The sequence below is a fragment of the Echiichthys vipera genome (genome assembly GCF_963691815.1).
Source record: "Echiichthys vipera genome assembly, chromosome: X".
In the NCBI taxonomy this organism is placed as follows: Eukaryota; Metazoa; Chordata; class Actinopteri; order Perciformes; family Trachinidae; genus Echiichthys; species Echiichthys vipera.
Window position 1 is genome coordinate 29323422 of NC_139825.1, and position 15785 is coordinate 29339206.

General features: G+C 39.7%; 2 protein-coding genes across 2 annotated transcripts; both read right to left on the bottom strand.

The window, feature by feature from the left end:
* Nucleotides 1–1772: 1772 nt before the first annotated feature.
* LOC310966042 (sodium- and chloride-dependent neutral and basic amino acid transporter B(0+)-like) lies at nt 1773–8084 on the bottom strand (the record flags this gene model as incomplete). Its single annotated transcript, XM_083939837.1, has 15 exons — nt 1773–1928; nt 2025–2192; nt 2572–2681; nt 2775–2874; nt 3112–3230; nt 3315–3440; nt 3525–3617; nt 4042–4177; nt 4262–4402; nt 4933–5065; nt 5145–5259; nt 5487–5648; nt 7139–7270; nt 7363–7507; nt 8019–8084. 15 exons carry the CDS (start codon nt 8082–8084, stop codon nt 1773–1775), a joined length of 1902 nt encoding a protein of 633 aa, XP_083795963.1.
* A 4190-nt stretch (nt 8085–12274) lies between these two features.
* fmoda (fibromodulin a) lies at nt 12275–15533 on the bottom strand (the record flags this gene model as incomplete). Its single annotated transcript, XM_083939960.1, has 6 exons — nt 15469–15533; nt 14474–14860; nt 13385–13507; nt 13138–13278; nt 12790–13057; nt 12275–12426 (listed from the first exon to the last, which is right to left on the bottom strand). Exons 2-6 carry the CDS (start codon nt 14846–14848, stop codon nt 12275–12277), a joined length of 1059 nt encoding a protein of 352 aa, XP_083796086.1. The 5' UTR covers nt 14849–14860; nt 15469–15533.
* Between the last annotated feature and the right edge of the window lie 252 nt (nt 15534–15785).

Here is a 15785-nt window from a genome sequence, read left to right on the forward strand (position 1 = left end):
TCGTGTTTGTATGCTCAAAATATATCAATATGCGTTGTTGATGCTGATACTGCTGACAATTGCTAACCTGGCTAAAGTCCCCACATCCCATTAAAAGTAACGGTCTTGTGACTTGTTAGTGGTATGTACTCAACTTGGGTGTGATGCAATGGCGTAGCCACGGTGTGCCATGGTGTGCCGGTGCCACCCACAGAGGCAGCTGTGAAAAAGAATGGCCTTCAGATGATCCATTGCGACACCTGCACCTGGCCTGACTGTGACCCCTTACCCCGCAAACATTGCAGGAGCGATAACATCGTCAGTTCTGCTGCAAATTGCGATGAAACAGAGTTCACAGATCAATTATCAAGAAACCTCGACTTGACAAATGGAATAATGAAAGTTGCTGCCTCCCTGTTGCTGCCTTCATCAGACGCGTTTTGCCAGCTGGGCGCTTTGCACGCGGCAAACGGAAAGTGGATATGGGAAATCAGTTCCCGTCAATTATTGAAGTCTTGGACTCCTGTGACAAAGATGTTTTTCCCAACAAGTTATGTGGAGCACCTGTTTTTCGTTGTAAACAGGATTAAATCATCCAGCAGAGCTAAAATGCTCACAGAGAGACTGAATAGCACCTCATTGCTCATGTTTGAAAAAGAGCTTGCAGGGAAACTGGACTCTGATGAAATAATAAATGTGTTCAAGGCCAAGCCATTCCATCTTGTATTTTAAATTGGGAGCTGCGCAGTGCGCACAGGTAATCAGCTATATCGTTATGTAATTTACTCTGCTGCTAAGCCCAATAGTTGTGTTGAGATGGTTAAATAGCATGGTTGATATAGCATAATGTGAATATGTTATGGCTCTATGAGAGTGCATGAGTGTGTTATATTTCACTATGTTCAGCTCATTGGGCACGCAAAGTCTGTGTACTTTGTGTGTGGATATGTATTGTGTTAATAATGTTGTATTGGAAAGGAACACATTCTTTTGAATGTTTGTGGAGGTGTAATGTTCAAGTTTGTTGAAAATAAACTTGGCACACCCAGTCTTTGCTGGTGCACACCCTGTGTCTTTTTTCTACCCATGCCAATGGTGTGATGTCATTCCCAGTTTCGACTTCCGGCTACGTTGGCTCCTCCCAGTGTTAAATTGCTAACACACTGACATGATATATACGACACTTATCTAGATAATGAGATGAGCTGAAAGAGTTCTCGGCAGAATATGGTTAATTTATAATACAAGACCCTGTCACTGAAACCCATGTAAGTTTTACCACATTTAGCAATACATATTTAAAGGCATTTAAAGCATCTGAACAGCATAGATGGAGAAAAAAAATATTTATTGTAGAATATTAGTGAGGAACAAAAGGCGTGGTTAACTGACAGGAAACTGTACATCACATGGAAAGACAAGCATGATGACTGACAAACAAAGTCACTAGTGGACATTTTGGATGAAAGACAGTGAGATAAATAAAAATGGATCATTGGAAAACCCAGACCCATCACCTGATTCTAAAGCCCAATAAAGGGATATTGTTGATATATACATTGAATCAAATGATTTCCTTTAACATGAGTGATTGCTATAATTGTTCTAAGTAGCTTTCAGACACCTTTCACTCATTGTCTTCATTCATTGGTCCTGAATTACACCGCTCCATTTACTGTAAACCCATGACCTCACAAAAGTGTGTTGCAGTTATTAAAGTCAGCCTCCTGGAGTTAATAAATCACTTAATGTTATTTTTAACTTTCAGTGTAAAGTGAAGTCAAGATCACACATTAGAGCCATGAGCTTGTGATCACATTCACATTTACTTCTGGTGTGGTTTTACGGCTCATCCTGAGGCGACAGCACTCTTGTGAGTAGCGTTCTCCTCTATGAACGTCCAGGAAGGGATGCCATTCTTCAGCTGGAGAGCACAATGACTTCAGACGCTGTGGAAAGTAAAAGAATAAAATGTTTGTGTTATGTAATTGAATAGAAAAAAAAATCATAAACCATATTTTTTCTGCTAATACACACATACACACCTTCCAGGGGCCTCCCTCTGCTCTCATCAGCTTATACACTGCGATGACAGGGATCCAGACTAGGATGAACACAGTCATGCACCAGCCCAGAGCCAAGCCCCAGCCTGGGAGCTTTGCTCCTCCATAGCTGGGTTGCTTAAATGTCATCAGAGACCAGATCAGGATCACCTAGACAACCAAGTTTCACTCATCAAACACAATCAGAACTAATGTGGTGTATGTGTGTGAAAAGGTTGAATCTGAACTTACAGAACTAAATCACACAAGGGTCAGTTTTATTTATTTTAAAAATTGTTCAATGGCAGTAACATACAAACCTGAAATCTGAATTTAATTTTAATTCATACATGTTCAGTGGCTGCTGGCAGAAATGATAATGCATTTTTTCAATTTCTTTATGTAGCATTTGAGGCCATAATAATTCAAGATTCTTGATTTTATGGCGCTCATACACATACCCTTGTAGAGTCATGCATATGCTGCCAGACATGCCATTCATACAGCGTGAGTCTTTTGCATCAGGGGCATAGCGTGTCGTTTTACTCACCATTATGAGGCAAGGGCTGATGAAGAACCAACACGCTCTCCACCACAGCCAGAAAGCAAAACTCTTTTTTCCAATCATCATCTCAATGTCTTTAATGAAACGGTTCCCTCCTGTAATGCATGAGAAGAATACAAACATACACAGCTGGAGTGTAAGGCTCTCTGTCTCCTTGTGTGCATAGTGTCTCCAATTACCATATTTACCATATATGTAGCAGACACCAATGATCTCCAAGAGAGACAAAAATAGCAGCACCCAGGTGGCGGCAAACTGGTCAATTAGAGTCACCCAGTAAATTCCTGCCTGTTATACACAGACACACAGACACACAGACAGACAGACAAACACACACACACACACACACACACACACACACACACACACACACACACACACACACACACACACACACACACACACACACACACACACACACACACACACACACACACACACACACACACACACACACAGTAATTTAATTAGGCTTTTTTTTTAATTAGACAACTGTGATATAACGTGACACAAAGGCAGACTTACCCTTGTGACACATGGCAGGCCCAGCAGGTAGAGGATGGAGGATATCACTATAGTCAATAAAGCTCGTTTCGATTTGAAGAATTTAGGGAAGGCATCGAGCAGGCAGGTGGTGATCACCTCTAATGATAAGAGGAGTCATTTCAGGCTACAGCTACAACAGCAATGGTCTTAATGTAAGTGTGAATGACAGCTGGAGATCTCACCTATTCCTGCAAACTGAGAGTCCAGACCAACAGTCAAAAGCATAAAGAAGAACAAAACAGACCACATAGGGGAAATAGGAAGCCTAGATAGAGCATCTGGATATGCAATGAATGCCAGGCCAAATCCTGCACAAATACAAAGACACAAAACATCATGCGGTCTTCCAGTTTCTTTTTTAAATTAGTGCAAACAGGGTGCGTCCGTCTGACCTTCCTTCACCACTTCTCCAACAGGCATTTTGTAGACGTGAGCCATGTGTCCCAAGATTGAAAATATAGCAAAGCCTGCAAGCACACTGGTACCTAGGAAAAAATGAAAACATGTATAAAATAAATATAAACATTATTTAAACTTCCTTTACACGATGGTGTAAAGCTTGCTGTGGCTCACATCCAGTCATTTCAAGACTCTAGCACTTGCTAATTGTGCTACTAATGGATCAGGCCCAGCTTACATCAATGACATGATTAAACCTTACACCCCAGCCTGCCCTCTCCGCTCTGCATTGGCAAATCGGCCTGCTGCTCCCATCGACAGTGATGATTTAAAAAAAAAAGTACTTATCCGTAGCACTCTATAAATCGGCTTATTTGAAGCTACCGCACTTACTTAATAACTTGCTCTTCTGCTTTGTACCCTAATTGTTGAATTCACTTATTGGAAGTTGCTTTGCACAAAAACGTCTGCTAAATGAAATGTAATGTAAGGTGTCACAGTAGCTCCTACCAGCATTAGTAAGAGTTACAACAAATGAGTCCTTGAAGATGTTGTTGTGGAAGTTGTTGTAGGAAGCAAGAGTCATGACTCCACCCCAGCCAATCGAGAGAGAGTAGAAGGTTTGAGTTGCTGCATCTTTCCAGACCTAAAAAACACACATTCATGCTTTAAATCAAAAAGAGATAACTGTGCTGTATTGCAGTTAAACAAAGCCACGTTGGGTGAATACCTGTGCTTCTGTCAGTTTAGTCAAATTGGATTGGGAACCAATGTAGTACTGGATCCCATCTGTGGCTCCCTCTAGTGTCACACCTCTGATCAGCAGGATCACAATCACCACATAAGGAAATGTAGCCGTGAAATACACAACCTGAAGAGACACAAGAGTTAAAATAGTTGCAAAGTTAGTAATTCATTTATTTTTTCATGTTTCTTCTTTCTTTTTCTTGATTTATCAGCGAAGATTCTGTCTAAACAGAGGAGTTTTTAACCTCGTCTGAACATGTGTGGGTTTCTGGTATTTTTGATGTCAGTGTGGAGAAGTTTTGCCTAAATACAACAACACAGAGCTTCTCGCTTAGCTGTAGACTCTTCTCATGAATCTGTACAGACTTCTTCTCTAATTTGCAACAAGAAAGCTAATGTATGAAATATTTATTTGACATAGGAAATGCCCAAAAGGTGGAAACAATGGACTCCCTGCACTGCCCTATGGCAGCTGGGCATGGATTTGAAAAAAAGAAAAAAAAAGAGTGAGAGATTTGTTTGCTTTGTATTGCAGGAAAACCTTCAGATATAAATGACTGAACATTCGGCTATTTGGTTTTTGCAGTGGCCTTGATATATACATTGGCGCTGACATTGGCCTGTGACAAGGACTTGAGGTCGGTGTTGTCTTACTTTGCCTGATGACTTGATTCCTTTGATGAGCGCTGCACCAACAATCATGGAGCTCAACAGCAGACATAGGGCCAAATGCCAAACTACTGGTCCTGTTTCATCCAGACCGCTGGATCTCTGCAGAGCCACACGACTGAGGAGGAGACACATCTGACTGTACAACAGCAGTTGACGAGTGTATTTACGCTTGTTTGTATGTGTTTGATTCTTACTCCCAGTACTGCTCACTCGGGCTCTGCATTGGAAATGTGATTATGTCGGATGAAGGACAAGTGCTGTTTTCACGAGTCCAGTTGGCCACTAAAGCACCACTTACATTGCAGTACACTAGAAAAGAAAATGTAGTGAGTATGCAAGCATTCATTTCCCAGAATGGATGAACTCTTTGACCTGAAGTGTAGAGAGCACATTGACCTGATAAAAATGCACTGGGCTGCAGTTTTTATTTTTTAGCTTTTCTCATTATTCTTTCTATGTCACCCCCTACCCCAGGAGAACACATCAGCTTCCACCAAACAACAGATTTGATCCGCAACAGAAGAAAAAAAAAGCACCTATAGGTGTGTTGCTGCAGTTGCTGTCAGCCTTACTGAAGCAGCTCAACCACGGCAGAGGAGACTGGAAGGATGCAAACATGTAGTACAGGCTGTAGGCGATGATGACGTTATAGTAAACTGATACTATTACAGTCACCATGACCATGCCAACACCAACACCTGAAGAGAGAGAGAGAGAGAGGGGGGGGGGGGGGAGAGAGAGAGAGAGAGAGAGAGAGAGAGAGAGAGAGAGAGAGAGAGAGAGAGAGAGAGAGAGAGAGGTTATAAGGCACTTTAGTGTTTAGGTTATCATATGAAGCCTCTTTAAAAACTTTTTATCAGTTCAGATGTGAGTACTTTCATCCGTCCTGACAACTATAATTCCTTTTGTAAATAAGAAGGTTTGTTCTAAACTAAGTTAAGAGTCTTCTTTGTTTAAACAGATAGTTAAACGATATTACATGAATCAATATCTGACAACCAAATCCCCAGAGTAGATTAACTTCATAACATGAAAGCTGCTAAAAAGCTGTCCAAATGTCGAAAAGTGTAATCTTGTTTTATGATGTCTATTTTTTGAACGTTTTTGTGCATCCCTCTGTGGTGGTTTTGTCTATTGTGAGTAATTTTGAGTCCCTTTGTACATGTTATGCTATTTTTAGATGTTTTACCTAAGTGTGCATCCTTTTGTAGTCAATTTGGATTGTTTGTGGTTGGTTTGTGTATGTTTGTGGTCCTTCAGCATCTCTTTGTGATCGATTTCCTCAGCAACATTATGTGAGTCAGGGGCCTTGACCCTTTATTGGCCCCTGGGCCTTGCTTGAACAATTGTGTGAACTTTACAATTTTCACCTTTACGTCAACCCCAACTTACAAACAAAATCTGACTCTGGCATGGGCTAACACTGAATTTGTGAATTCTTATTTTGCATTTTGAAACTAGATACAGTTTTGTTATTATGTTTTCCTTTACACAATTCCCCAAATGAAATCAAATAGTACCAAAGTGTTGCACTGTCAAACAAATGCCGGGGTGGGAATGTCATTTTGTCATGATTTATTTTCAGTTCTCAAGAGATATCCACAGAATCAAAGTTGGAAACATGCTTGGGACTTTCTGCAACATCTTCATGTCATTGTGGCCTTTTGTTGCTTTGAGTAGTGTGTTGCTCATCATATATTTGTAATGTTTGCTGTCATCTTTCACTTTATCATCTGACCCAACCCAACATCAGCAAATATGATTTCCATTTGTAGTTCAAGTTTATATGCACATTTTGACTACTGTACACCCCAAAATCACATTCACACAACTAAATTCAAAGAATAGGTTCACAATTGTTATTGTGTTTTAAAGCATTAGTCAGATGCAGATATGAAGATTTCTCTCTGTATTTTAGTTTTTTTAATGTCCAATGTGAACAGGAAGAATCATTACAGCAATAAACACCTGTTGCAACGACATGAGCACCTGTCCTGTACATTTTCTTGCTATATGTCTGTATTTCAGCTTGTACATTTGGTTTGAATGATTATGCATTGGTCTTTAGGTGTGAAAGCGTAAAAACCCAACAGTCAAAGGACAAACTCATATTTGTATCCCTCATATTGACATCTTTACTTTCAAATGTACTTTTCTGATCTTTAACAAAGGGTAGTGATCGTCTTACCCTGCAGGATTGGCACTGCTCTCCATATGTTAATTGGACCTTGGCTGCAAAACTGCCCGAAGGCGCTTTCCAGGAAGAAAAGAGGAATTCCAGCCACCACCAACATCACAAAGTAAGGGATAAGAAAGGCCCCTGCTCAAAGTGATGGATTAAATACAATACATCAGCACAGGTGCCGTTAAACAGGATTTCCAACACTAATGTATTAGACATCAAAAACTTACCCCCTCCATTCTTATAGGCCAAATATGGAAATCTCCAGATATTTCCCAGTCCAACAGCATAGCCGATCGTAGAGAGGATGTACTCCTTCTTGCTAGCCCAGTTCCCACGTTCAGTATTCTCATCACCATCTTCCACATGTGGATCCTGCTCATTAAAAAGTTTCAAAATGTATTAAAGTAGTAAGATTTATAACGTAAAAAGGGTGTTTCAGACGTATATACTAGTCTACTAAATATATACTATATACTATACTAAATAGAGATATACTAAATAGAGATATAGTGTGTTTCCACTGTTGTGTTGAGTTAAGATTAAATTACGGTGGTTTCAATCAAAAAGTGACTCTGGCTCCATCAGCACTTCAAGACAATTTAGTGGACACTTAAATGAAGCATTTATATATTTAAATATGTCTTATTCACCTTCTGTTGCAGCAAAAAACAACAACACATTTTTCTTATTTCAATTAAAAACTGAATTTTTTCTAAATTCAATGCCAAATAAAGCAAACAATGAATTCTGTTTTGTGTTCTTCTCGACATTCACATTGGATTTCTTCATCACAAATACAGGCAGTCACCCATTTCCTCGGTCTTTTATTGTTGTTTGCGTGGTAAATTACAGAGTTAAGGTAAAACAAGGTTTGCTATCTTACCTGTTTGACAACAGCAGGATTTCTGAAGATTAAATCCCTGAAACTGTTCCAGCTGTAAGTCCTCATGTCCTTTCACGTGCATCGCCTACATTGTAAAATTCAAATCACTCAGGTATGTTTTAAAGTCGTCCCTCCCCCCCCCCCCCCATCCCCCAGACAGACAAGGGATTGATGTTTACCAACCAATGACCTGCACAGACCCTCCCCCACAACAGCCCCACTGAGGTTGTGTTTTCAGGCAATTCATCGTTTTTTTATGATTTAATAATTAGCAAAGGAAATTTATCTCGATAACATTAGTGACTTGCCTACACTCATTCAGTCTGATAAGGGTTGTTCTGTATGTCAGTATGTCGAAACCTTATATATTTTATGTTTCTGCCCTATATCACTCTGCCAAAATAATAATAATAATAATAATAATAATAATAATAATAAAATAATCCCACACTGTATATTACTGAGAGTGATAATGTTATATCTTGTATTGATAAATAAATTAGACAAAAGTTGCACTGTGACTGCCGCTCAGTGTGTGTGTGTGTGTGTGTGTGTGTGTGTGTGTGTGTGTGTGTGTGTGTGTGTGTGTGTGTGTGTGACTCAGGTGAGTGACTCTATGTCTGTAACAACCACTCCTTAAAGCCACCGCTGTGACCGATGATGGATAGATCTCATTTTGGTCAGTGACACCTACACATAATCACTGTGCTGTTGACATACACACATCTGTGTCACCCATAATCACAACCTGATGATCTGATACAATCATGTGTAACACGATGATGATGGTGATGATGATGATTATGATGATGATGATGATGATGATGATGATGATGACTGAAGACAGAGGGAAATAAAAAAAGTCCTGCTCCATTAACCAAGAGATATTAATAGTAGATAAACATCACAATCTGTGTTGAATTAATTACATGCCTTTGTGATTATATATGAGTGTTTTCTGCCTCTCATGTTTCTTAACAAGGTGGTTGGTGCCTCATTTGAATTATTAATCTTTAAATCTGTTTTTTTTCATCCAAACAAGCTGTGAATATAACACAACATCACCTTTTACACATCCAGCTGAAACGGTAGAGTCATGTTTCTTGCTGCTAACTATGACTATCTCACTGAGTAGGAAGTGTAGTAGTGTGAGCAGGGAAGAAAAAACAGCTGAGATTTAGTCAGAAGGGGGGAAATTTCAATACTGTATACTATGTATATATATAAAATAACAAAATAAATAAATATATATATATAAATTTGCACTGTTGATGTCAAAACAACTCTTTTTAGAGCTTACTGCACTCCACTTTTCACAGCACATCTGTGGTGTAGCCATAGTTAAGGTGAGATGAACAAGCTAAAGGTGGCATATAACGACGCTCTGAGAATTCTGTACCCAAGATGGGAAAGTGCAAGCAAGATGTTTGTAAACTGTGATGTACACACTATTTTTTTACCTACAAGCATTATGTATGTATATATTTATGTGCAGGCGGAATGAGTTTAGGAACAGTATAATAAGGTCTTTGACTGACCCTACCCTAAGTGAGATATTCCTCCAGCCTTTGGAAATACTGGAACCAACATTTGTATGTATTCTAACCTTTGGCACACATGTCTACGTATGTGTAATTTTCATGTTTGTCTGTATATTGTGTGTTCGTCTTTTATATCTGGACCTTGAGTCCATCATAGAAATGATAATAATAATACTAAACAATAAATATATACTGTATATACAGTATATACAGTCAGCCTGTGTTCACTTCTGCAAAAAGTGAAGTTACATTACAGGAACAGAAAATGAGTCATACTGTATGTTCATTATCAAAATCAATCAACAGATGCATTAATCATCCTCTTCCTCCTCCTCCTCATTTTTTATGACAGCTGTGCTTTAAAAGTACTTTTGGCTTCACCTATTTTTGTAAATAATATAAGAGAAGTGTCTTTGGGATATCTTTTGTTATGGTTGTTCCAGAGGATTTTCATGCTCTAAAGAGAAATACTCTTTATTTTAAGGCACTTTACTTTCCAGTCAATTTTTCGATAAAGGCCTATCATAAATCCCCAAACGTCCGGACAGCTGAATCGATTCTAGACATTATTAGTTTAATCAAGCACATTAAAGTATTCAACACCTATATTTTCCGTGCCATGATTATGGCTGAATCACAGTTTCAAAGTCTTCCAAAAAGCATGTAATCCGATGTAATACACGCCTTATTTTGAATTGATCCATCCCATTGAAAGACAAATAAAACTGCCTGGTAAGTTGTGAGTAGAGTGAATAGCATCATCATTTCTCGCTGAGCCGTTGGTACTCATGCAGACAGGGTGTGGGGTTTATCTGTGCTCATGGTACCTGTGTGTAATGTGTGTCGTTTGATGCTCTTTTGGTTTCAGAGCCATTTTTGGTCAGTGACCTGCAGCCACAACCTAAACACTGCAAACCCATAATATACATTAGCTGTAATTACAGTATTTGCTGGTGTGGCTGTGGCCACAGATTACAAAGCACACTGGGAGGGAAATATATTATAAATATAGACATCCCGTGTCTTCTGATTATCTCATCGCTGGACAGCTGACACACGCCGAAGGTTCAGCCCTGATGCAACAGGAAAGCTCTCCCTCCCAGCTTGGCAGGTCAACCTGATGACCCACTTACTGTTACGCACTTAACTCACAATCAAGAGGAAATAACAATCAATAGGGAATAAGTCATCTTACAGATAACATGACATGGTTGTGGGGAACAATCAACCTCAAGAATGAATCTTTATTTATTTCATAAAGGTGATATCTGTTGGGGTTTCTTGTTGGTACAGAAATATATTTAAACCTTCAACCTTTAGAAACATTTAAATCAGCCCACACACAGTCATAGTTTGCAATTCATTTACAAGATGACAAAAGGCTTTTGTTAGCTTTTCATTTTCTCTTGCAGTTCATTGCCCGATTGTGCCAACAGCCACTTAAGAGCGGCTCTCTCTTGGTTTTATTTAATAGACAAACATACCATCAGTTACAGTGTTTTGACTGTTTCCGGTTTCCTCTTTTCAGATGTGCTGGTCTCTTTTTTTACCTCTGGTACAGAAAGTACATAAAGATCCATTTGGCTGCAGAGGGTTCACCTCACAAACAGCTAAAATACTCATACTGCGTGTGTGTAAATTATAAAAGTATGTCTCTTAAAATGTCTCATATCCTTCACATTAAGATTTGAAATAACAAGCGGCTGTGTTTAACAGCCAGAGTGGTCAGATAAGCCTTAATTCAACAGATAGCTGCATCAGATCAGTATGAACAAAAGCTCACTCTCCTGAGCAAACTACATTACATCCTGTGTTTCTTCTTCTTCAGGCCACTCTCTAGTCCATAAAATCACCCAATCAAATCCACATCACACACACAAAAACAGTAGTGCGCTACAGCTACTGAATCTACTATAGAAAGACAAACAGTAGAATGTTCTTTTTAAAAATCCCAACTTTTATTTATTTTGCAATCCTCGTAGTAAATAGAAACCACTTGTCAATATGAGGACCAATCCATATAATGCATACACCTTTGTAAGTGTGATTTTCTACGGTACATTATGAAGATATTTTTCACATGCTACATAGATTTTCAATGTGCGTCTTCAAGGAAAGTTGATTTCACTGTGAATCAAGGGGATCCTCTACACAAACAGTCACAGCATTTTTTTTTATTACAAAGACAAAACTGCAATGAGATATCACTGCTCTGAGACATGGTTGTCAGAGATGTGATGAAGATATTGTCAGGCTTCTACAGCTGGTTTGAAATTAAACAATTCACATCATATATGATACATAATATTTTTTATCACCAGCTTATTAGACAAAACAATGGAAGGCATGCTTTGTTGGAAGATACATAAAGACAACTAAAAACATTGATTACAAAGATCATTGATCCTCACAGCAACATATCAGTGATCAGGGTCATTTTCAATACACAAAAAAAGAAACATGTGGCTCCTACAGTATTGTATTAGGCTTATATAGACTACTGTATTTTGTGGCATTTTCTCCAGAAAACATCTGGAAAAGCTTCTCCAATTGCTGTAAGACTGTAAACGACCACGTATGACCACCTTTGCTTTTACTGTGACAGTACGAACTGCTGCCACCTGCTGTCAATATTAGATTATGTCGCCACCCCTAAATGCTGTAAACTGCTCCACATTTGTGAGCAAAGAGCCACACATTGTGTCATACGCACAGTTAAACCTCAATGGTAGAAGCCAGGCGCAAGCAGAGGGATGACTCTGTAGGGATGTCCTCACGAGTGATGTCATTCCCATCCAGTCGCAGCGTCCGGAGCTTAGAGAAGCTGGTCACATCCACAACGCTGCAGAAACTACCCAGTGTGAACTCTGACAGACAGATGGGGAGGATGTAAATAATTTATTAGTGTCTTCCCAGACTACTCCAAACATCCAACATCTCAGCACCCTTTGATCTGTTTATCAGGAGATGAAACTGCTGCTGAAATAGTCCAAAGTGTTTAGGTATAATAATAAATATTCATGAGTCAATGAACAAGAATTCTTAGTTAGCAAAATCCGCTTCTTTCCATCTGTGTACAAATGAGTGAGAATAGCACATACCAAAACTGTGTCTAAGTGGAACCCAATAACTCATAGAAAGATAAATGTTTTCAGGCCTTTAATAATTTTTATACATTTTATTGTTTTCTAAAAAGAAGATATGATGGTAAATACAAGTATGCACTGTACCTTTGATCTGGTTCGCTTGCAGATAGAGGTGCTCTAGCGTGGTGCTCACTGGGGGGATCCTCTCCAGTTTATTGAAGCTCAGGTCGAGCTCAACCAGCCCAGTCACATTAAAGGTGTTGGCAGGGATACCCTTGTCTGTTAGCAGATTGTGAGCCATCCTGACATACTGCAGCTGAGTGAAATGGCCAAGGAAGCCCTCTGGTAGAGAATCAATGGAGTTAAACTCGAGGTAGAGTTGGTGCAGATGTTCGGGGAGTGCCTCTGGGACCTGGGATCAGTGAATGAAAATGTTGTGGGAGGGCTGCAGATCATCCATTCATTTGCAAACACACAGATTCACATGATTACCTTCGTCAACTTGTTTCTGCTGATGTCCAGCAGTGTGAGGGATTTGAGTGGCTTCAGTGATGTGCTCATGTCTGTTACAGCGTTGTCATGGAAATACAGGATAGTGAGGTTATCCATTCCCTCCAGGTCTGCAGGTGTTACCTGCAACAGTAGAAATAATAAGTGTAATGTCTATGCTGTACGGCCAAAACAGGTAACTGGTCAGAGAGGGGCTCTGTATGAATATATAAAACTGGGCAGACACTACCTTTTCAATCTTGTTGTGGTTGATTCTCAGGTCTCGCAGGGTACGAGGAAGGTTTGAAGGGAAGCTGGTCAAATTGTTGTGTTGTAGATATAAACGCTCTAGTCCTCCCAACTGCAGAAATGCCTACAAAATGACGTCCACATTCTAGTTACCACAACAGCATGAAGAAGTCCGACTGAAATCATAGTTATCCCTTTTTGCAATGAAGAACAGTTTCAGTGTTGTTTTAAATGAATTGTATATTTTTCCCATTATTAAAAATATATGTTGATAGCAGAGGTATTGAACCAGCACTGAAACCAACCAACGTGACATTTTTTATGTTGTTTAATGCACTGCAGCAGAGCAGCTAACTTGTTTCGTAGCAGCGCACTTTTCTTAGGGCAATGTTTGTTTGTTTGGTCACTCGTTCAACAAGTTAAGGTGCAGGACAGGAACTTACATTAATGTCAATCAAATAAGAAGCTAACACAGGTTGTTGTTTGTGTCTGTTGGTCTTGTGTTGCATAAATTGTAATTGTATAATATCATTTTGCCTCATCTCTGATAGCTCTTGTGGTGGCCTTGCATTGTGGGAATATATATAGCAGAAAGAAGTTCACATGCGATGACCACTACTTTGTCGTTCTATTGTGGAATTTTTGAGAGCACTATATTGTTCATTAATATGTTCGGATAATTCGATTGTATTGATTGATTGTAATTCGATCTCTATCTACATAGCCTACACTGTGCAGTAGGAAGAAAAATAACGATAATATGAAGGATAAATACAAAGCCATTGTGAAACTGTCTCACACAGGACATGTGTATTACTGAGCAGATATGTAGCCTACAAAATGCTGTAGCAGTCAAAAAACATGCAATTTTAATTCATTTCAGTTGAACTTAAACTAAAAACCACATGTCCAAATACCTTTTAAAAATCACCTTTTGTTAAATCACACATGCAGCAATAAAATCTTTTTTTTCTTTCTTATGTAATTACAGTTTGTTAGCCACCTGCAAACCATCTGACAACCATTAAGACCAGCATCACCACTTTATGAGCTCACATGTGTGGCTTTATCCAACCAGATGTAGGTTTACCTTCTTGTCAATGCCATCAGATGTCAGCTGGTTGTGGTGCATCATTAGCCACACCAGATTGGTTGCATTGGCTAGAGCTGAATCGGGCACCGCTGTGATGGCATTGTTTTGGAGGTACAAGTATTTCACACGAGACGGGATGTTTGGCATTGCTGTCAGGCCCCGTCCATCACAGTACATGGCGACTGGGAAGGAGGGGGGGCAGTCACACTCATCTGGACACCCTCCTGTGGTGTCTCCCTGTAGGGAGCCAAATCTTTGGCTCTGCGGGCCATACAGCCAAGCGAAGGGGTCCTGTCCATGGGAATCAGAAAGTGGAAGCAGGGCAGACAAGAGGAAGACAACCACCACACGCATGGTCACAGTCTCACACATCTTCACTGTTATCTAGCAGAGACAAGGACAGAGAGAAAAGAGAATACAATTCCAAATAAATCTATTCACAAATCATCAAAACGGTCTTGGTAATGGGTTTATACTGATATTTTGAAATAGACAAAAAAATGTGTTATGGTACAGGATTTGCAAAAATAGATAAGTATAATGTTCATTAAGCCACCAAAAAGTGAAAAAACAAAACAAAAAACAACAGTCAAAAACACAAGTTCTCTCACTTTAGAGAAGAAGCAGCTAAATAAACAGTCAAACGCAAAGTGCAGCTTACTGACTTGTTTGGAAACTGCCTGCAGAGAGGTACATTCTTAGCAGTCTTAATCCACAGGGAATCCAGAGAGGAAGTATTAAAAAAAAGAAAAAAACTTGCCATGAATGCCAGCTTTGTTAATGGTCCTAACGGCTGCCCCAAATTGTGGGAAAATATCCAATAATTACCCCCTTATTTGCAAAAGAGAAAGAGTTCAAGCAAAAAAAATATCACTCCATCATCACATTTATTCATCTCCTATAATATTTCATAGATAAATACCACAGAGACACACACAGGTTCACACACATACATGCATATACATACTGTACAAACACACACGCACACCTACCTGATCAAAGAGACTCGCCCTCCTTGTCCCCTCTCTCTCCCAGAGTGTGCTTATGACTGAAGGGGACTTGGACAACCACTTTGTATTAAAAAAAAAACCCTTCCCTCCCTGCTCTCCTTTCTGTTCTGCCATCCCCCCTCTCCGTTACTGTTGGTTCCTTTCCGGCCCCCTGATCCACCCGCCTGCACCCCATTTTGTGTGTTCAAGCATGGCCCAGCACACCCCACACCCCTGTCTGGAGCCTCCTTTTCCACTAATGTGAGTGATGTGAGATGCAGTGGCTGTGAGGAATTGTTCCCATCTGGTTGCAGCACATT